This window comes from Gadus morhua, chromosome 16 (genome assembly GCF_902167405.1).
Source record: "Gadus morhua chromosome 16, gadMor3.0, whole genome shotgun sequence".
Classification (NCBI taxonomy): Eukaryota; Metazoa; Chordata; class Actinopteri; order Gadiformes; family Gadidae; genus Gadus; species Gadus morhua.
In genome coordinates, this window is record NC_044063.1 from 22,612,690 (window position 1) to 22,634,066 (window position 21,377).

Sequence of the window (21,377 nt, forward strand, 5' to 3'; positions counted from 1 at the left end):
TATTTTATCAATTTTGAACTTTTTTACATATTTGATATGTTAATCAGAAGGAACCAATACAACGTAAATCCCTTTCTTTATTTTGAATGTAGGTGTGATGGCCCATTATCAATATTATATAAAAAAAACACAACACTCATTAGAAGTCCCTTTAATTTCTTTACAAATGGGATACAATTATGTGGCGAAATTACAAATAACATTTGCTAAAATGCAATAGTTGTAGGCTATGATAAGACATTTGTGAAGATAAACAATTAAAATAAATAAGTTATGTGTTGTGAAGTCTGTCCTGTCACGGGACACGGGGGAGGTCATGGTGGCTGGCAGATGGATTATGTGGCACTATGACACAGAATACGAACCCTGCCTCCTGAAAAGCTTGCCTCATCTCCACCTAGTGGAAAAAGCATGGAAAAGCAACAGGCCGTTAATGACTGGACTGAAGTTCAATTTTATGAATGGCTGTGACACCTGAATAAAAAAAATACACCTCGGTTGTCTTTGTACCCGAATAGGGCAAACTTTTGTACTACTAGCTATGACATATCGAAGAGCTGAAATGGACAGAGAATATCTGTTCTTATCTAGAGCCAGAATATCCTTTCACAGACTGGGTACCCCAACCAGGATGAATATAGATGACCAAAATACATTTCATTTGACATAGAAATTTGTGATGTACTTCAAAGCTACATTTGTACTGGACAAAGTGCCAAAGCTAGGGTCTTTTCTAGGTAGTGTACAATTTATTATCAATATCGTACTCTACTATCAGAGAACTAATTGAAATACCCCAAAAGGGCCTTTCTTCCAGACGAGATGACCATGCGCCTAAATTGTAATGAATGAATATCTCCCCTCAAAGTGTTACATGAAGAAAATGATGTTCACTCTAGACGATGAAACCTCTTCTAGAGTATCAGGCTGTGGAGGTCCCTTCCCTGTTGTAGAGAATGAGCTGGTTCAGTGAGTCTTACCATTCTCTGCTGGTCCACACTCAGGCCCAGCACTGCTCCACCGCTGCCCGGCAGCTTGGCCGCAGCGCCAAACTGGGTGACAGCAGATACCAGTACGTCAGTATGGGAAATCACCCTGATAACATCCTCCTCAGTATCATCACATTTGGTATTGTATTCTAATGTACATCGTAGAGGTTGTACTGAGATGGTTAGGATAGCATAGATGGTAGATGGAGAGTAGAAACGTATTATCCCATGATGTTGTGGTTGGATGCCTTTTGTATTAGTTGTTACATAGGCGCACTTTATTTCTAAACACACAGTGCTCTAACAGTGGTAAATACAATCATTGGCAGTAACTATATCAGATTGCACTTTAATGTAAATTAATTGAAACATTTCTCGAGGAATCTCGACAAGGGGAAGCTGTACCTGTTTGGCTAGCTGCACCATCCTCAGGTTTCCGGGACCCAGACACTCATCGGTATAGACAGACCTGCGTGGAGAAGTGGGCCATTATATTGGTATGATCCACCAGCAGAACCAGTTCAGGCCCTGTGTACACTTATGTTTTGAGTCTCACTTTAAAGTGTGATTTGAAAACGGTTGTGAGATTGCAAAGAGAGATGGTGCTCCATTCTAACTGGGCGGGAACGGTTGACCAGAGATGTAGACGACCGTGGTGAGGGCCTACTCCGGTGGTGATGTACCTTACACTCAATGTCAATTTTACAAGGGATAGGTTCTCGTCTAGAGAATCTCTGTAGACGAGTGGTCAAGTAACGTGCGTAGCTACTATGGCTCTATACTAATGCTCTCCGACTGGGCGCTGCTTGGGGTTATTTGGACCACTTATGTTAAAGCCTGGGCCATATGGCATTACGGCGACATAGGCAGAACTCAAAATTGATAAAATGGTTGTAGAATCCATATTATTCACTTATGTAAACAGGGCCATGGTAAAGCAGTCATCAGCCACTTGGAGGAAGAGTTCACCTGCGGAGCTCAAAGTTGCGGTCCATCAGCCGAGCCAACAGGGGCCAGTCCTTCCCCTCCAGAGCGGCCCTGTGGGGAGAGAAGGGGGGGGAGTTGGCCTCTACTATGAGGTCAAGGGGATGATGATACGATGGCTAGGAGCATTCAACACGGTACTATAAAGGGGGAACTGACAAACAATTTGGAACGAACCTGGCTTCATCGGTGAGCTGAGCGAAAGACTTCATGGCCTCCACCACCAGAGGCTCCCCTGCATCCAAAACAAATGGTTTTTTTTTAAACACAAGCCCCAACCTGCACGGTTGGGGCAAAACGATCATCCTGGCAAATCTAAATTCACCGTTTCCTTGTTTCAAGTAGTAACGACATGCTGTCCCATGATATGAGGCTAAAAGCAGTCCCAGTAGATAAAGACCTGCTTTCCCATGAGGAGGGGGGGGAGGGGCTCCTACCGCTGAGCCAGCGCTGTCGCACGTTGCTGTGGATGCGTCCCGAGTCACTGGGGTCGCTCAGGTAGGCCAGCCAGAACGTGGGAAGATCGCTCATGTCCATGGGGATGTATTCTCCTGCACACACACACACACACACACACACACACAGACACACACACACACATTGGCCTGTGCACTTGAGAAGAATGTTTCAGGCGGGATGAAGCCAGACAGACCATACATACCATAGCCTCGTTCCTCCATGAGTTGCTTGCTGAAGTCCATGTAGACCAAGCCTTCATACACCTAGGAGGACGTGTGCCGGATGGGTGAGACTCAACGTGAGTGTGCTCTGATTCCTATGCTACCCTCCCCTACAGCTGCCCAGTTATTCTTGCTCTAAACCCGGGTGTGCAGCACTGTTTTTATTCACTGTCTTTCTGATGGTCAACTAGTGCTGGCCAAGTTTTTGTTCACTAATACCTACGGATTTAAAGATCCCATCTTCAGTTCCATGATTGGTCAAAAAATATGAATCGAAAGAAAGTGGAACACCCCATTGACAAAGATCTGAGCTCGTCTCAAGTCCGACTTTAGATATTAATCTGAAATCTGATTGGTCTGACTTTAGATATTAATCTGGAGTCTGATTGGTCAGACCTTAGACATTAATCGGGAGTCTGATTGGTCCGACCTTAGATACAAATCTGGAGTCTGATTGGTCAGACCCTAGATATTAATCTAGAGTCTGATTGGTCAGACTTTTAGATATTAATCTGGAGTCTGATTGGTCAGAATTTAGATATTAATCTGGAGTCTCATTGGTCAGACCGTAGATATTAATCTGATGTCTGATTGGTCAGACTTTAGATATTAATCTGGAGTCTGATTGGTCCGATTTTAGATATTAATCTGGAGTCTCATTGGTCAGACCGTAGATATTAATCTGGAGTCTGATTGGTCAGATTTTAGATATTAATCTGGAGTCTCATTGGTCAGACCGTAGATATTAATCTGAGGTCTGATTGGTCAGACTTTAGATATTAATCTGGAGTCTCATTGGTCAGACCGTAGATATTAATCTGAGGTCTGATTGGTCAGACTGGGGGTATGAAGACAGTCCTACGTGGTACAGACCTGCACCACGCGGTCCTGGAGGCCGGCCGTGATGGAGAGCTCGTCTGTCTCCACGTTGAGGATGAAGTTGGCTCTGACGGGCTTGGGGAGGTCCTGCAGGTCCAGATCAGAGGAAGAAGGCAAGGTTTCCAAAGGCTCTCTCTTCCATGTATTTAGAGCAAAGTTAGTCCGTCGAAAACAGAAGGCTTGGTTGCCATTTAAAGTTTTTCTTACACCCTCTGTGATGTTGTAGAATTTCATAAGACACTTCAGGGTTGCTGAGACGATTGCACTGCACAGTAATGAAACAAAACAAAATATGACATTTGAGACATTGACCAATCCAATCTCTAGTTCTTTCCATGGTTTGACCAACGTAGCGTCTTACCTACTGCCGGCGAGGCCCTTTGGGATAAGAGAAAGAGTAACAGAGATGTGAACCTTGACATCTGATGGATACAATGCTGTACTAGATATACATATTTTCATTTTTTGTGATTAACGATGGAAACCTGTAAATAATTAATAGATTTAGTTGATATATTAAGGGCATTGCCATTATTTCACTAAACATAACATACGTAGTAGTATTTGACAGAATCACATCACTTCACACCAATATACGATATGATTCCTTTTATATTTGACAAAAGAACTTCGGCTAGTAAACCATTAGTTGAAATGAAAAGAATAATAGGTCCTCACCACTTGTCGAGGAATGTTTGTGTCATATTTCAGTGTGAAGTTCTGCTTTGTCAAAGCAATACTACCAGGGAACCAAAGAACAAATGTTAATGATGGGAACACAATCATTAATTATTGAACAGAGGGTTAAAAAATCGGATAATTAAGTAGCATGGTCCAAACATTTCTTATGGCTGAACGTTGGATGTGGAAGGCCGTTCCTCACCCATCGTTGGAGCAGAACTGATAAAACTTCTTGCAGGTGGCCTGCAGCAGACGCAGCCCACCCAGGTATCTAGGAGATGAAGCGGGTGCAGGTTAGTGGGACCTGCTGCCGGACCAACACCATCGGTGGGGTGTTTAGGACGCACACCAGAAGAAAAGCAAGAAACACACATAATGTAATATTTGTATCTAGTCTTACTTTTCTCCTCCCGTTTGGTGTGCAGATAAAGTGTATTGTCTATGATTTAGATGAGCACATTGTAACTTGTGTGAACAACGTGGCATCCTGTACAGTGTTTAGTACAAACCCTTCCTTTCTGCTGATGCAGAACAGATCTTGCAGGCTTCCAAACTCTGTCGGGTCATTAAGAGGATGAGGGAGCAGAACCTACAAAACAGACCTACTATTAGCCAGCGCCTTCGGAATAATGTCAGTCAGTCAGTCAGTCAGTCAGTCTGACTGTCAGTCTGACTGTCTGACTGTCTGACTGTCTGACTGTCTGACTGTCTGTCTGCCTGTGGTTCTAGGTGCCGGCTACTGGTTTTATTTTTGATAGTCAGGACCATGTTCAAAAGCTGGCAGTGATGACCCTCTGGAAGATGGGTAGGTCAAAGTCGAAGCAGAGCAGGTAGCTAACTACTACTCAGTTGAATTAATCATTGGCAGTCGCTCTATATGTAAGAGGCCCTGCTTTGTGTACCTGTGATATGTGTTTATTTTTAAGTAACCTTCAGTGCTTCTAACTTGTGAACTACTACCAAGTTATTTTTTTTGTATTAGAGTTTTTCTCAGTCGCTTTGGTACATTTCTCAGATCAGAATGGAAATTTGCAAAACAGTTAGTGCATTTCTCAAAAAAATTCTTACAAATAGCAAAACACCATGGATTTCATGCAAAAGCAAGTCTCTTGCTCAAAATCCTTAGTTTGTTTCTCAAAAGTAAATATCTGTGTCAATGAACATGTCAGTGCCATCAAAATGACAAGTTCTTGTGTCATTTTGTACGGATAAGACAGTCAAATTGCTTAGTCATGTTGTCAATATAACAGTGTACTCTGGAGGGATGTTCTGATGTAAACCATGGCTAAAGTTTTGAGGACAATTATTGTAAATTGTAAGTTACACCTTAGTGTATGTGGGAGATTGATTGCAAGAGACTGGACAAGATTCACATTTACGCTTTGACTGTTTCTACTGTAATTTGTTGACGGACCATGTCATTGCTAGAAATGTGAACATAGGAAAATCTCCTTAGGGTAAACTGTACATGCATTGCTGAAGGAATTACAGTGCAGTCATCCTACACCTCCTGACGTTCCTGTCTGTTGGGCCACAAATTCTTAGACAATGTAACATTGTGTTGTGCTCCAGCTATATATAAACTTGCCAGTTCACGGTTCAGGAGATGCACCTTTGAGCTATTCCAGTAAACTGGTTGATCGTTGGTTGATCTAACAATTCACACATTTCCCATTTTTAGAGAAAGTCAAGATTCACCTGTCCTGAATTTACCAATTCAGGCCAGATTTAGGAAAAAAGTCTAATGGAAATGTACAGAAATATGCTTGACATATTATGACAACTTGTTCATCCATTTTGCATGTAAAGACTTATGCATGTAAAGACCCATTACAATTCATTTTGATCAACATGACATAAGCAATTGATAATGTAGGAAAGAGCAGAGAATTTTACATAATCATTTGCATGAATGTACCAAAGCATTTGCAACTTGTTCAATGAAATGAGAAACTGCTTTTTTGATGTGCACAAACGACACAATGATGTTAAGATTGAACAGGTAGTTTTGAGAATTTCAATTCTGATCTGAGAAATGTACCAAAGCGACTGAGAAAAACTGTAATGTGTTATTAAAATGTGTGTGTGTGCGTGTCTCTGTCTGTCTGTTTGTGCACGTGTGCGCATGTTTGTGCTTGTGTGCGTGCGTGCGTGCGTGCGTTGTATACCAGAGTCTCGCTCTCCACCAGAGTAACCTCAGCCCAGAAGTTGGAGATGCTCATGGCAATTGTTTTCCCATTGAAACCATCAGAGGGGTTGCCCATTAGGCCCACCCTGTCCAGAAGAACAGAAAATAATCCATACCTTATCAACAACTAATAAAAAGAAGATGTTCTCTTTCTACAATATGATTTTTGATTGACTGACTCTTGTTTCAAATCTATATCTTAATTCATACATCAAATACTTGTCCTTTGCTCTATCCCCAGACACCATCGGGGGCCCATCAAGACACTAATATATTTTTACCTTGCATATGATCTGCGTATGATGGGTCTAGCCGGCTGGTCCACTTGCTTGGCTGAGTAATGTGTGAGCCACTTGGTATAGTCTGAGAGTCCCTAAGACACCAGGAGGACAGACCATAGAATAAAAAGACATGAGGAAACATGGATACATCCAGCTAGGAACATATTTGAACAATATCAACAAGTTCTTCTAATGTATAATAATAATAACAATAAATGGGAAGGGACTGACCACTTGTCCAATGAGCTGGAAGCCAGTGGGAAGCTTCATCCCAAAAACAGGGAGCTGCTTCTCGTTGATAAGCCACTCCTGCAGAGGCACGCATCAAGTCAGTAAACACCCATCTGAAATTGGCTTTCCTATGAAGTATAGCAGCCAACGAGGTATGAATATCTATCTAAAATAAGCTGTTCTACCAGGTTATCAATACAAAGTAATCAAATACAAACAGTCCTGAAATGTGGGAAACAAACTGTAAACTTTTGCACCAAAAGATAGAAAATAGAATAGGTGATCATACAAACCCAGAAATGTCCAAAGCTCCGGTCTTGGGCTTGTGGGTTCAGACTGAGGAACTCAGAGAGGTAGCACAAAGAGCTCCCCTGGAGGCAGTAGAAGACCACGCTGGCTAGTTCGGAGTCCGTGAGCTCTTCTTCTGGCTTCTCCAGGAACCGGTTTATCCTTACAGACACACAATAACCATCATTCCACTTTCATGAGGGCCATTTCCCAATGTGCTTCTTGGTGGGAAACTCAGCTTTCACAATTACAATAATAGAGATACGTGTACAAGACAAAAAAAACCTTTAATTGAAATATGAATGGTTTTTAATTCCGTCACATGCTCCCATCAGAAACAGAAAGTACATCATTGAAGGAGTGCTTTGGGACATCGAGTTGGGGGTGTCCAAGCAGACCCCCGTCTGAGTTACGGGTACGGTGCTCACCTGTGAGTGTCCGGGCACACCTCCACGATGCCCCTTGAGCTGGCCTTCTCTCCTTCCTCCAACTCATAGTATATGGCCAGCTCTCCAGGCTACAAACACCCACACCCAAACACACACAAATTTTAATTTGTTTATCAAAATCACCCTAATCTCTGTTTTGCAGTAAGTACAATAAATGTGTAAAGTCTACCTTGGACCTGAAGAAGCGGATAACTTGAGCAATATCAAAGTTCTGATCTGCACAGAGCATGTCTCCAGCAATCTGCTCACAGAAAACACAACTTCATCGAGGGATCATATATTGTGTTGTTATGAAACGCTTAATGAACCCAGTGGCAATCCTAATAATAAATATTATATAATCAGACCATTTAAGGTCTGCATTCGTGGAATATAGAACTTGTTCAGATGAAAAATGTGCCTGCAGAATGAGGGATGGTGAAAAAGAGAGAGAGAGAGGCCGCCTCCGTACCACCATGATGTCGTCCTGCAGCCTGCGACTGCGTATGGCGAGCTGCAGGTCAGCCACGGCGCCCAGCCGGTCGTCCAGCGTCGTGCTGCCGTCGTTGATCACGTTCTCCACTGGGAAGTCGTTGGCTGTGGCCCAGCGCTCAAAGTGCTTATACCTTCATCATACAAACACCAGCCTCTCAGGTAAGGATCAGTGCAGCAGTGATACAAGGGAACCAAACTAATTATTTGCACTCACTTGTCCGCATTGGTGACCAGATAGACTTCAGTGAACAGTTGCCGTCTAGAAGAATGGAGGACAGATCAGTTGTCTCAGAGCTCTTCCCGAAGGTTCCAGAGATGGTGCATGTGTTCTGTGGCTAACTGATAGTTTAACTCACGTGTTGACGGTCTCCCACCAAAAGTCCAAGACCTTCTTTCCTCCTATCCCAGGGAGCAAGGCCTTTGGGACCCCGGCCAGGTGCCCATACAGCCCCGTGGCGTCATACTGATCAGGGCAGGCAGGTTAATGATTAACTGGGATGTCATAACAAGGGCATTACATTGCAAAGGCTCTTCGTCGAAATCCATTGAAATTTGATCACTTTCTAATATCTATAACTATCACAAATAACCTATTTGTTAATACATTGCATGGATGCCATCGTTGTATATAAGGGGGTGCATTTCGTACACTTTCACATTATTGTCTAAAGTCAGTCTATAAAGTTGTATTGGCTGAGCCTTTGTGCCAGGCTCTTCACTTGTATGTAAACCTCCGTTATGCACTGAACGTTAAGTTTGAATGGTATATTGGGATACCAGATGGTCTAACTGCCATATAGCTAATCTTCAGTGCACAAACATACTTTGTACTTTATACCCATTCACATTATTCGCATTTTGCAATAGCTGAAGTCACTTCTACATTCATTTACCTTTATTTGTGTCTCTAAAAGGGTGCCATGCCCAGCCACTAGAAGTATACAAATCATCGGCGAAGCTTGCTTGTCTGTCAGATCGAGATGAAGCTCAGTTGAGGTTCTGTTGACGGAGGTAAGATCTTTCAGGTCTTAAAGGGGCAGTACCGGATGTGAAGAAAGCTGGTTGGCATCGTCTTAAAGGGGGAGTACCGGTGTTGCACCGAATTATGCGACCCACCCAAAAGTGTGACCCCAGGGGGCGCTGTTGCACATTTTCTGCAGCATGCACGTTTGCATTATAGCAAACCTAATGGAGCGTCCTGAGAAGTCGCGACTCTCTTTCAATGGTCCATTTGAGTGGACTGAGCAGTCGCGACTCTCAATAGTCCATTGGAGCGGACGGAGATGTCGCGTCTCTCTGTAGGTGGCGACGTAGTAAAAGCTGCGTGACGTTTTGAACTACACACTTTTAACGTGACGCAGCTACGCCACCTACATAGTTTATTATGTACGATCATTCAAAAACACCATGTTATCTCGATTTTTGATCGAGGGAACCGGATCCGCGGAGGCGGGACTAATGCCGCGTTTCCACTGCAGGGTGCGGTACGGTTCGGTTCGCAAAGGTGCGGTACGGATTGCGTTTCCACCGCCAAAAGTGGGCGTGACCCGGACTGAGCCGTACTCGTTTTGCCCTCGTCTTCAGTACTCCTCCGTTGTGGTACTGAACGCTGACACCTGAAAGGGTGCCGGAAAATTCGAGCTACACACCCCCTCCGTTGATTGGTCGACAGAATCGTCACGACGTGGGGATAAAAACAAACAAACAGTAGCCTCGAGGTATTATTCTTTACAATGAACGTGTTGCGTAAAACGCTTGCTTGGGCGAAGGAGGTGGAGACGTTCCTCTGCATTCTTGGGGAGGAAGACGTGCAGAGCGAGCTTGATGGAGGCTACATTGAGCAGGCTACACTGTTCGATCGCCGCGGCCCCGCCGTTCCTCTGCATTCTTGGGGAGGAAGACGTGCAGAGGTAGCTCTTGGTTTAATGTGTCGCGTTCAACTTTTCCATTGTTTTTATTGAGCAGGCTACACTGTGTCGCGCTGCTATGATGTCACGATGTTTACGTAGCTGCCGCGGCGATCGAACAGTGTAGCCTGCTCAATGTAGCCTCCATCAAGCTCGCTCTGCACGTCTTCCTCCCCAAGAATGCAGAGGAACGTCTCCACCTCCTTGTTTGCCCAAGCAAGCGTTTTCCGCGACATGTTCATTGTAAAGAATAATACCTCGAGGCTACTGTTTGTCTGCTTTTATCCCTACGTCGCCCGGAAGTGACGATTCTGTTGACCAATCAACGGAGGGGGTGTGTAGCTTGAATTTTCCAGCACCCTTTCAGGAGTACTGAAGACGAGGGCAAAACGAGTACGGCTCAGTCCGGGTCATGCCCACTTTTGGCGGTGGAAACACAATCCGTACCGCACCTTTGCGAACCGAACCGTACCGCACCCTGCAGTGGAAACGCGCCATAAATGGCTCTGCCCACTCCTACGACACTAGGACGGTTTTGCCTTTAAAACTTTAGAAACCTTCGAAGGGGAGAGGATTTTTCCTAGGATGAGGTTACAATTTATGCCTAGAAAAAGGTGGTTAGTAAAGTTTGGGTATTAGCAGGTTAGAGATGGTTTAGTTTAGTTGTTAGGTTAGAGATTATTGAATTCAGGAATAAATTGAGATTAATTTATCTCCATGAGTGTCCAATACAAAGCTACAATTCTATAATAAATATTTACGAAATTAAGTGTCGGTGCATGGGAAAATCTTTCCATGTATACCTGTGTTTCTGTTCAGTATTTTCCTGAATAGGGCGCGGGATCCGCGTTGCATTGTGGGACGTGGCGGGCATGTTTATGGCTACGCGAACGTTAACATAACTCTGACATAACGTTGTTGAACGAAGAGAAGTAGCAGTAGAGTTGAGAAAGAATAGCTAGAAAAAATATGTTAAAATCCCGAAAAGGATCTGGAATTTACCGGGACACATTAAATAGAGATGCCAGGGACCGGTATGGTGACAAAATCAGCATTATTAATAATTTGGATCCATATGAAGTTCCAAACGGCAGGTAGCGGTAAAGGAGGCCATCAACATGGCGGCCACGCAAAGTAATTACGTCATGACACCCAAGCCCTATTCTCAAGTTATTACTGTGTGCATCATCACATTTGAGAATGAGAACCAATTGGAATAAGAATCCCTTGATAGAAAATTATTAATTATCTTGATCCCAATGGTACATTCACAATATAGACATAGCAGGGCAAAAACTGCTAAACTCACAAACAATTCCAATGTGTGAAACGGTTTCCAATGAGATGTCGTAGTTTACACAAAACTATGTTATTCATTTTTATTTGTATAAAGACATACATAGGCGTCCTACAATGCAATGCTTACAAACACCATTTCATTCAGTTAGTTACATTGTTGCAATGCAATTAATCTAGTCTCCAGCTGGGCTTGGTGATACAAAAGAAGCCAGGTAACTCTTACTTGGATGACATAATTTATCAGTGTCAAACTGAAAATAATAGAAAAAAGGAATTGACCCACAGAGAATAAAACCTTCTGGAGAATTGAGATACAACAAAGACATTTTTTGTACATGAAAATTGTTCATATAAGAGCTTATTAAATTTGGACAAAACCATCGTAGCATATCTGTTGTGGTAGGCATTTAAAAGGCTACAAGATAAACATTTATTATCCATTTTAAAGTGTTTATAATGTGTAGTAGATCCTTTGATTTCATATTTAATGCATAAAAATGTAATTGGGGGTGCATTTCCGTTATAGGTATTTAAAAACGATCCTAGTTTTCGTTCCTTACCCTTTCATGCACACTTGGTCTGTCAAGGTAAATAAACACATTTTAATATTGATTTGGCCCAAACAGTCCAATATGCCACCACAGCTGTTGGCCCGACAGCTTCACTGGGGGTCAGTGTTGGATGCTCCCACAATGCCGTGCTGCCTCAGAAGGTTCCTCAGGTTCTGGTTCTTGGCCTTCCAGTCTTCCACCTGAAAACAAGCAACAATGCAGAGCATGAACATTACGACTTTACTAGGGTTTACCATCTCTCAAAGCATGACATAGCTGGCCTTTACCTCCTGCCGTAGGAGCTGGTTGTCCATCTTGAGCCGGTCCAGAGTGCTTATGTCTTCTCTGAGCTTGTCATTGCTCTGTCCTAGCTCCTTGATGTAATCACAGGCTTTGGACAATATTCCCCCTTTACTCTGCAACACAGTACGAGATATCTCCTTATTTAGGCAACCATGATTTTGAGTTCCAAAAGAAGAAAGTGTAAACGTTGGCTAGTGCCCCACCACATGCTTGTGATTGTGGGTCGCTGGATGTTTAGCCCAACATGCAGAGTGAAATATTGGTGATAACTTACGCTCACCTGGCCCGTCTTGGTGTAGTCCACAGTACAGTCTGGGATGGTCTTTGACAGCTGCACGATCCAGTTATTAATTTTGTCTCTTCGCCTGCGCTCAACTGTAAGGAAGACCACAAAAAGGAGTTATCATGGCCACCGTCTACCTGAATATGTACCTAGCCAGAACTGTGGAGGCTTGAGTCTGGAGGAGCAGAGCCTCACCTTCATTGTGCTGTGCGCGTCTTTTTTCATCCCTGGACGCCCGGGGAGCCTCCTGTTTTCTGCAGAACGACAGATATCAGCTCATCAACGTCTCTCACATTCAAAGGTCCACCTATATATAGGCTTATTTGAATTTTGTTAAAGGGTAATTTTTACGCAATGTACGGCTGTGTGCGTGGTGCTAGCGTCCTCTGATTGGCTCCAGTCAAAACCTCCTGGGGTGACATCATCACGTACAGCTGTCCTGTGAACAGTGCACAGGAGGACATGTATGGAAGATACACGACTGAAGGAATACCTATTCCGTATCGACCGGGCGTTAGATGACAAACGGCCGAGTGAAACAAGGCTCTCTAGCTGGAACGTACACCCAGCTGCTGCTGTTAACGACCACCCCTTTAATCACCTGCAGGTGTGGTCTGACCCAGCAACGTGTCAGACGATTGTACAGTGGTAACCATGGTGCCCGTTGTGGCATCAGCAATGGTGGCAGGATAGTAAGTGTACTGTGTCTCTGTACCGTCTCCTTCAACCCCTTCAGATTGAGAGAACACAGCCTGAAAAGAAAGAGACTTATTTATTAAACCAAACAGACATGTTCAGCTGATTACAACATGGTCACCTCTCCATCCTAGTGCTTGCCAAAGAATTTGACATTTTTGTTTTATTAACATTCACATATTACAACTAATGACTTCTATATTGTCTATCTATATTCAGAATAGATTGTCTATCGGCTGTATACGGTTTATCCAAATATGTTGCTATTGTCCAGTAAAAATCTATTGATCCACTGTCCTGAGCAACAATGAAGACCGTCCGCCCTCTCTGCGGACCACTTGGTGTGCATGCCGCTGTGTACAGGCCCACGTGGGCGGCCTTTACTTGGTGGTGTCTGTTCAACGTTTGGGAAAGTATGAACTAAACGCAGCTGCAAACAATTATGAAAGTGAATGTTAATTTATGAAAATATTATTAGGCCCCGGGAGGGCACTAGCTAGCTTACCATGATATATTGTCTGCAAACACTAAGAGAAATCACTTCATTATTAATCGCAGAAGACCATTGCAATTGCATTTCCATCCGGACATGTTTGTAAGTCAGTGACTCACAAACATAGAAACTTAGAAACGTGTGTCTTGGAATTTAAGCAAAAATAGAGAGACACTCAAATGAAGCGTCTGCTCACTGTATAAATGTAGGTCATTGCATTGGAGCGATGGTAAACCCCTGGGTTCTCTCCGTCCTACCTGTGTGACGGACGGCGTGGCCGCAGGAAAGCCAGTGACCAGGTTGACAGCAGCCCCCCCGTCCGCTTGAGCCTCCAGCTGGCCATCTGACACTTGGATCACTCGGTAGGTCACCTAGGAATCCACGACAACAACAACAACAGTTAGACTGATGGTATACCAGACAGGGTCATCCTAGTAACCTGGAAGCTGGCCGGCTGTTCTCAGCTGAGGCCTGTTATCCTTTCGACCAGATCAAACCGTGCGTTGGCCCAGACAGGAGGTCAGCCTATTGCCATGACAAGCACTGGTCTTCATACGTAGCGGTGTGCCCAAGGCGCTATATCAGAATAGTCTAACACCCCCGGCGGCGCACTTATACCCCGCAGGCTGCCTGCAATCAGTCAAGAATACCATTTAAATGATTACGGGAGTATCTGGAATCTGTAAATATATGGTTTCAGTAAAAGAGGGGGTTTGTGGGAAATGTCCACCAGAAGGACCCTTGCATGGTCGACTCCAGCGGTGCCGGAGGAAGCGATAGATGGCAAGCGATTCACATATGCAAGAACTGATAATTTAGTCATGTCAAAAGTTTGATGCCTTTCGATCATTATTATGGTGTGCTGCATCAAAGTATTTTTTATTGTATTTAATCTTCCCTCAAATCATTTAATGTGGCATGCTAAATTATTTTCTTTCTTTAACATACGGGAGAACCATTCTAATTACCTGTCCTCCTGCCCCCTCCGTCTTGAATAGATACTTGATTGGCTGATCGGAGAACGTGGTCGCAGATTGAATAGTGGCGATGGCCGTGTGGTCCTCTGCGGTGGCTGCTGACCCTGACCCACAGAGCGGAGCATCAATAATCCATCAGCATCACACACAGCCAATCAGCATCACATACCGTCCACCATCACACACAGCCAATCAGCATCACATACCGTCCACCATCACACACAGCCAATCAGCATCACATACCGTCCACCATCACACACAGCCAATCAGCATCACATACCGTCCACCATCACACACAGCCAATCAGCATCACATACCGTCCACCATCACACACAGCCAATCAGCATCACATACCGTCCACCATCACACACAGCCAATCAGCATCACATACCGTCCACCATCACACACAGCCAATCAGCATCACATACCGTCCACCATCACACACAGCCAATCAGCATCACATACCGTCCACCATCACACACAGCCAATCAGCATCACACAGAGTCTACTCAGCATCACACAAAGACGAATGAGCGTCACACAGTCCATCAGCATCACACACAGACCAATCATCACACACTGTCCATCATCACAAACTGTCCCCTTAGCATCACACAGTCACATTAGCATCACATACAGTCCCATCATCACACACTTTACCATTAGCATCACAAATAATCCCAGCACCACACACAGTCCATCAGCATCACACACAGTCCCATAAGCATCACACACAGTTCCAGCCACACACATTGTCCCATTAGCATCATACTGTACCATTAGCATCAGACAGTCCCAGCATCACACACAGACCCAAAAGCATCACACACAGTCCCTTCATCAAACACGTCCCATCAGCAGGGAAGTGAACAACATGTTGTGTACATTGGTTTTACCCTCGTCGTTGACGGAAACACTGCCGTCTGGGTCAGGGCTTTTCTGTTGGCTGCAAGCAAACAAAATTACTACAATTGTCCCTACAACTCTATAGTCCAACAAGTGATTAACTGTGAATGGTTTTGGGTTATACTGTAATCAATAGTTAATATACGTACCTTTTCATGTCTGCAGTCTTAATAGAGGAGACCACCTTTACTCACTCGAGCGACTGACTGAAAGTTCATTAAGTTGGAAAAGAAAAAGGATGAGGCTTTGGATGAACTTGTAGCCGGTAAGGCGGAGGTAAATGGGTAGTGTTGGTCCTCATGTGAGGACCATCTCCGGTGCGTTCAGGAGCATGTCGATGTAAGGCTATTGCTACGGGATCCGATGCTACTCGGCCCAGCGGTTCCTGCAGATGTTCAACAAAGCTATTTTCTTTAGATTAGCTTTACAATGGGTTGGGTTCGGGGTCCAGTCAAAATATATCCATTAAAATAGTTATCGATTTATAGAATATAATCAAAATAAGGAAATTATTGTGAAAAGAGAGTAGAGTGAACAAAGATGTACTCACGGCGCAGTGGTCCCTCCCCCGGTATTTGTCAACAGACCAAAGAACCGCGCATGCGCGGTCGATCTAACACGGAAGAGCCGAGGTCCTCAGATCCTGGGTCAGTCTTTAGGAAACATGACGTCCATCAGAGCTCTGGGAAGCTGGGTCAGTCTTTATGAAACATGACGTCCACCAGAGCTCCCGGATCCTGGTTCAGTCTTTTTGAAACATGACGTCCACTAGAGCTCTCGGATCCTGGGTCAGTTTTTATGAAACATGACGTTCACCAGATCTCAACCTGCAGCCCCATTTTTACAGTGTTAAATTAACTGTTTATTAAAAGGGTAATTTTGAATATAAAACCATTGGCATTTTTAAGGAAGATAACGTGAACGTTATAGCTATCTAGGCCCACTGTAGCACACACAAATAAATAAATAAAATGAAGGAAAAGAAAATGGTAATTGTTATTTATCACTAATAAAACTTTGGTTACAGGGTAACAGAAGCGTTTAATTGTGGAAATATATATTTTCTCCACTAGCCTGGGATGAGAACAGGGTGAAGGAAGAAATCACCAACAAGAGCATGAGGTCGTAGGACTTAACCACTGAGTTAAACGGTCTGCTTATCTGAGGACACTAGATATGTCTCAACACTGCAAACTGTTGTTGGAGCCTTTTAGTTATTTTAGTTATTTTATCTCAATCCAGTTGCATAGTATGGCAATATGTACGCAAACATTGCAAACTTGTCAGTTATGTAAAGTGTGCTAGTTTAGGAACATTTGCAGAGGTATAAACATGGTCATTATGAACTGGGCACAAAGTCTAGGCACCTATGTATATGGCACTTGATCTTTGGGGTTGCAAGGGGCCTTTGGCTTTTGTTGTCTGTGAGGGGACAAAAGTGTTCAGGGTAAATCATTCAGCTCCAATGCATTGCTCAAACTTATCTCAATTAAGTCTGCCAAGATGGGGCCTTGATAGACCCCAGCAACAGTCCATCTTTACCAGGAGGGCCCCTAGCAACAGTCCGTCTTTACCAGGAGGGCCCCTAGCTACAGTCTGTCTTTACCAGGAGTGCCCCTAGCTACAGTCTGTCTTTACCAGGAGGGCCCCTATGTACAGTCTGTCTTTACCAGGAGGGCCCCTAGCTACAGTCTGTCTTTACCAGGAGGGCCCCTAGCTACAGTTGGTCTTTACCAGGAGGGCCCTCAGTGAGGGTCAGTGTTATCCGGTAATATTCCTTTAACTACAGTTAGTGTCAATCCAACCATTCACATTCATGCAAGAAACGATATACTCACGTGTTGTTATTTAATAACAAGACAAACTTAGTTTTACGTAACCAACACTTTTTTTATTCCAAATCCACCCGGATATCTTCCACACAACTCTACCCTGATATGTTTTAATATTAGCTGTGTTCGAAATCGTTCCCTATCACGGATATAGTGCGCTATATAGGGTGCTCGCCATTTTGTAGTGGTGTTCGAATTCTCAGTGGTAAATTGCATTCACTATATAGTGGATTTAAAATACCCAAATTTTTAGTGCATAGTTCCCTACATGTTACTCCCGTATACCACAATGCAATGCGGTAGTGTTTTTCCGGAGGAGAAGAAGAAGCTGAATAACTGAGCTGAAAAAGCTGAAAAGTATACATTTAATGATGGAGTCTCCGGCTTTCGTTTAGAAATGACAACAATTTATTTGGGATTTAACATAGAAAATGTTACATTCAAAATGAATCAAAAAGAAAACTTGATCAAGGAAATGTAACACTCAACATCAATACAACCTCCAGCTTTCCTCATGAGTGCCTTTGTTTACATGATGTCGGCGCTTCTGTCTGCGTCACACATCGGCGCATTTACTGACGCAAATGACGTTTAGAAAGGTTCAGCGTAGTGTCCGAATTCTCGTTTGTTCGCTCCCTATATAGTGCACTATATCATGAACACTATATAGGGAATAGTAGGTGAGTAAATATAGGGAACGATTTCGAACACAGCTGTTTGTTACGCGGTAGAGGTGCCGTAAAGTGATAGCCATGACACATGCGCAGTACGGATCTGGTAGTGACCTTCTTATGATGGTTGATGCTGGATCTCACATAGTGAAAGCCAGGAGTTTGTTTCATATTTCGGCTATTACGACGTCTTTCGGGCGAAGGTTACAATTATAATGGCTGGCAGTAGGCTCGAGAAGTTTGGAACAGTATTCACACGGTAGGACTTATAAGATTTATTCGGTTGAAACATGATTTTGCAATGACATATTTGTCTGGTAGTCTGTTCGGTTTCTGTATTCATTGAATACTCCGATCGTAAAACGGACTCATAATTCTTAAATAATTATGGCTTAAGATGAATGGCTCTGTACTTTCTGTTTTTAGAATACTAACGTTAGAAGCGCCGTGTCCAACACTGTCACTCTATATCACGTGGTGAAATAGTATAATGTTGGCGAATATTAAGCAGTTTTTTTTTTGTGGTTATAGTTCAACATTTGAATTGTATAATAGTCGTAATTTTAAACTTGATTGTATTCGTTACCGCTAATTTATAGCCGGAACACGGGAGCCGCCATGTTTGTTGATTTTATGTCTTTCCACTTCCTTTATGCCAACGGAGGTAAACGTGGTCACTTTTTGGAGTGTTTATATCAGTATTTCTTTACTTTTCTCAATCCATCCTAGGAACAGTTTGAACTTAAAATAGATATGGAAAACATTTCAGAAAACTATAATTCCATATTTAACTATGGGATAATTTATTATTTTATTATTGTTTTACACTTCATTCTTTACCATTTTACTCACTTTACTCTATATTGCTGTTGATAACATGTGTTTTCCGATTTAGAGTTCGAGATCTGATGCGCTCTGGGGTCATCCAAGACACACCCACCTGGTATGAGGTATTCAAGGCTTTCCCACCCAAGAAAGACCCCGTCTATGTGAAGCCACAGTATGGCTTTTACAAGAAAGATGAATTTGTGGCTGATATTTTTTATGAGGAGGACAAGATAAGAGCGTAAGTAGAATTGTATTTATTGCATAGACATGACTTTTGTCTTTTTGTTTACTTCTTCAGTTTGTTTTAATTGTGAATTATCATTTAAAGGAAATTCTACGAAATGTATGGGACTGGGCCCAGACTTCTTGACCTCTCCAAATCAAATTATACCTCAGCATGTCAAAGGTGTGTAAGAATTTGTAATTATTGTATTAATTAGAAACCCTAACCCTACCTTATATCTTTAAACATATATAGGAATAAAGGCAAAAATATAATAAATGTAGGCCTTTTGCCAAAAATGTAGGTCTATGGTATTGCTATGGATTTAAGACCATATAGTCCAAAAGTCACCTGGTACATGTGTGCCTAGTTTGCAGCTTTCACCACCTCCGGCACCAAATCAGTTTGAGTTTTTTGGCGTTTGGTCAAGTTATGGTCATTGCAATGAATGGTGCATGTGTACAAAGTTTCATGATTATTGCATTTTACTACTGGTAATGGCAGCCTGTTGAAATGTTGAATTTCCAGGCCTTATTATAGCGCCAACTATGGGTAATTCTGGCCAATCCTTTTGATTCACTTACTTATTTCACAAGTTCTACAACCTTGCCAAATTTTAAACCGTTTGAGACAAAATAGTTACGAATACAATAGAGTTCCTGTTTTTCATAGCACCCCTAATAGTTATTTCCATTAATTTGGTGGGCCTATGACTGATTTACTACCAATTAAAAATGAAGTTACTAAGTTATTGGCAAAAGTAGGTAATGACCATTATATAGATGTGATCAGGCTGCTTACCGTATGCCTTCCCATAGATTAATAAACATGCTGATTATTGGTGACAAATTATAGTTATTCTTGCAGCTTCACACTAAAAAGTATTAATGTTGTTAATTGGTACTTTGTTTTTCAATCCAAAGGTTTTTGGAAACGTATTCAAGGCTTGAAAGTCTTGGAGAGTTAGACATGTCTGCTCTGTTCGAAGAGACTGGCAAGATACTTTTGGCAGAGGGCCTTGTGCTAAGGAGAAAAGGAGCACCTGTGGTGAGGTTTTGAATGGATAATGCGTCCCATCGCTAGTTACGATTCCTCCCACAATACCATAGTTGGCGCATCAGGCTTGTGTATATATTTGACTACAGTTCGGTACAAAAAATAGGGACCATGATTCCATCTTGTATTTTTACTTTTTATGATAAAAGCAGTGCCTCATGTTCCCCATGGTAAACCTTCATATGTTTGAGGCATGAAGTAGCAGCATTAGCATAACATGCTTCCAGGTTTATTAGGATAATATCTTACCAAAAAACACATTTTGAGCTATATTTAGTCATCATTCTTTGCATTAATATAATTGAGCCATTACAAATTTCCAACTGATATGAATTCTCCTTCTCATTTCCCTTTTCATCTCTTGTTAATGTTTCTACCCTGCAGGTGTCCTCTGAGTACAGAGATCCCGTGCTGGAGTTAAAGTTGACAGACATGCTGGCAGAACAGCAGTCGGGCAGTGCAGCTGAGAAACAGTAATCGAAGGAACCCATACATGGACATCTCCATTCATTGTTATTCTTTTTTTTATTACTGATAATTGTGATCCAAGTATTATGATGAATGCTAGATGAAGATGGGCACTGTTTAAACTCATTTGTGGTTCTCAATGTACAGAATTTCAACAAAATCTGAGGACCAAGTGGCCAGGCAAGACATTATCTCAATATCGCTATCTTACAATGTCTGTTTTAAGGACATGTATACAAATAAAGCATTTTTTATGGACATTATTGCAGTTGACTAAGCATTTCAATGGATACTTAAATTGTGAGCAGTACTTATACAAGACCTTATCCATGTTTAAGTGATTTTATGCGTTCTCCAAAACGAATGTTTTATTGAATCTATCAATGCATTCTAGAATCATTGGTTTCTACTTAAATGTAGATTGTCAAATATATATGATCTGAACATAACAGCCAGCCAAGGATAGCTCCTACAGCATGGTTCATTAAGAGGCAAAAAAACACAGGGAGCTATCGCTCTTCTCCATACGATACTGCAACCATGCCCATTTAATCCTGTACAAATATCTGATGAGCGAAATAAAGGCCTAGCTGTTATAACCAGAACTGTCTTAGTAAACAAAATCTTCAAACTGATGGATGAACATTTGCTAATTTGTGGATATTTTCAGTTTGGATTTGGGATTGTCCAGGGCCTTTCGGAGGCAAACAAGGTTCAATACCTTTTGTAGGGCTGAAACGTCATATTTTCAAGAATGACA

The 21,377-nt window shown here is 42.6% G+C and overlaps 3 protein-coding genes across 7 annotated transcripts; 1 reads left to right on the forward strand and 2 right to left on the reverse strand.

Moving 5' to 3' along the window:
- Positions 1 to 135: 135 nt before the first annotated feature.
- Positions 136 to 9,174, reverse strand: gkup (glucuronokinase with putative uridyl pyrophosphorylase). The gene is made up of 23 exons (XM_030380654.1): positions 9,018 to 9,174; positions 8,481 to 8,587; positions 8,339 to 8,383; positions 8,102 to 8,255; positions 7,820 to 7,891; positions 7,630 to 7,718; positions 7,207 to 7,363; positions 6,914 to 6,991; positions 6,683 to 6,774; positions 6,382 to 6,487; positions 4,723 to 4,802; positions 4,416 to 4,484; positions 4,211 to 4,271; positions 3,894 to 3,910; positions 3,740 to 3,797; positions 3,527 to 3,619; positions 2,635 to 2,695; positions 2,411 to 2,524; positions 2,151 to 2,208; positions 1,959 to 2,027; positions 1,395 to 1,458; positions 981 to 1,052; positions 136 to 397 (listed from the first exon to the last, which is right to left on the reverse strand). Exons 1-23 carry the CDS (start codon positions 9,072 to 9,074, stop codon positions 296 to 298), a joined length of 1,875 nt encoding a protein of 624 aa, XP_030236514.1. The 5' UTR covers positions 9,075 to 9,174; the 3' UTR covers positions 136 to 295.
- Positions 9,175 to 11,395: 2,221 nt separating this feature from the next.
- Positions 11,396 to 16,141, reverse strand: usf1 (upstream transcription factor 1). 5 transcript variants are annotated; one of them, XM_030381773.1, is made up of 11 exons: positions 16,090 to 16,141; positions 15,689 to 15,745; positions 15,530 to 15,579; positions 14,625 to 14,728; positions 13,914 to 14,027; positions 13,069 to 13,219; positions 12,819 to 12,906; positions 12,663 to 12,721; positions 12,459 to 12,559; positions 12,169 to 12,297; positions 11,396 to 12,081 (listed from the first exon to the last, which is right to left on the reverse strand). In XM_030381773.1, exons 2-11 carry the CDS (start codon positions 15,694 to 15,696, stop codon positions 11,992 to 11,994), a joined length of 894 nt encoding a protein of 297 aa, XP_030237633.1. In that variant the 5' UTR covers positions 15,697 to 15,745; positions 16,090 to 16,141; the 3' UTR covers positions 11,396 to 11,991. The 5 variants fall into 5 exon arrangements, with proteins under 5 accessions (XP_030237633.1, XP_030237634.1, XP_030237632.1 ...); XM_030381774.1 differs by having other exon boundaries at positions 12,465 to 12,559; positions 12,828 to 12,906; positions 14,625 to 14,737; XM_030381772.1 differs by having other exon boundaries at positions 12,828 to 12,906; positions 14,625 to 14,737.
- A 1,854-nt stretch (positions 16,142 to 17,995) lies between these two features.
- On the forward strand, positions 17,996 to 21,222 carry mrps23 (mitochondrial ribosomal protein S23). The gene is made up of 5 exons (XM_030380969.1): positions 17,996 to 18,301; positions 18,938 to 19,108; positions 19,199 to 19,276; positions 20,017 to 20,140; positions 20,534 to 21,222. The coding sequence occupies exons 1-5, from the start codon at positions 18,258 to 18,260 to the stop codon at positions 20,624 to 20,626; spliced, it is 510 nt and encodes a 169-aa protein (XP_030236829.1). The 5' UTR covers positions 17,996 to 18,257; the 3' UTR covers positions 20,627 to 21,222.
- The last annotated feature ends 155 nt before the right edge of the window (positions 21,223 to 21,377 follow it).

What these genes read in the sequence shown, in the direction of transcription:
- gkup (XM_030380654.1), bottom strand. Translation starts at nt 9,074, where the DNA reads ATGATTTGTATACTTCTAGTGGCTGGGCATGGCACCCTTTTAGAGACA. An exon ending in TCTACAACATCACAGAGGGT is followed by an intron (nt 3,620 to 3,739) that starts GTAAGAAAAACT and finishes CTGGACCTGCAG; the next exon opens with GACCTCCCCAAGCCCGTCAG. An exon ending in CGCAACTTTGAGCTCCGCAG is followed by an intron (nt 1,459 to 1,958) that starts GTGAACTCTTCC and finishes TTCTCCACGCAG; the next exon opens with GTCTGTCTATACCGATGAGT.
- usf1 (XM_030381770.1), bottom strand. An exon ending in CGCACACAGCCGTACATTGC is followed by an intron (nt 12,722 to 12,818) that starts GTAAAAATTACC and finishes GTCGTTCTGCAG; the next exon opens with AAAACAGGAGGCTCCCCGGG. An exon ending in CCAAGACGGGCCAGGTGAGC is followed by an intron (nt 12,298 to 12,458) that starts GTAAGTTATCAC and finishes ACTGTGTTGCAG; the next exon opens with AGTAAAGGGGGAATATTGTC.
- mrps23 (XM_030380969.1), top strand. Translation starts at nt 18,258, where the DNA reads ATGGCTGGCAGTAGGCTCGAGAAGTTTGGAACAGTATTCACACG. An exon ending in TTTGGAACAGTATTCACACG is followed by an intron (nt 18,302 to 18,937) that starts GTAGGACTTATA and finishes TTTCCGATTTAG; the next exon opens with AGTTCGAGATCTGATGCGCT. An exon ending in TATACCTCAGCATGTCAAAG is followed by an intron (nt 19,277 to 20,016) that starts GTGTGTAAGAAT and finishes TTCAATCCAAAG; the next exon opens with GTTTTTGGAAACGTATTCAA.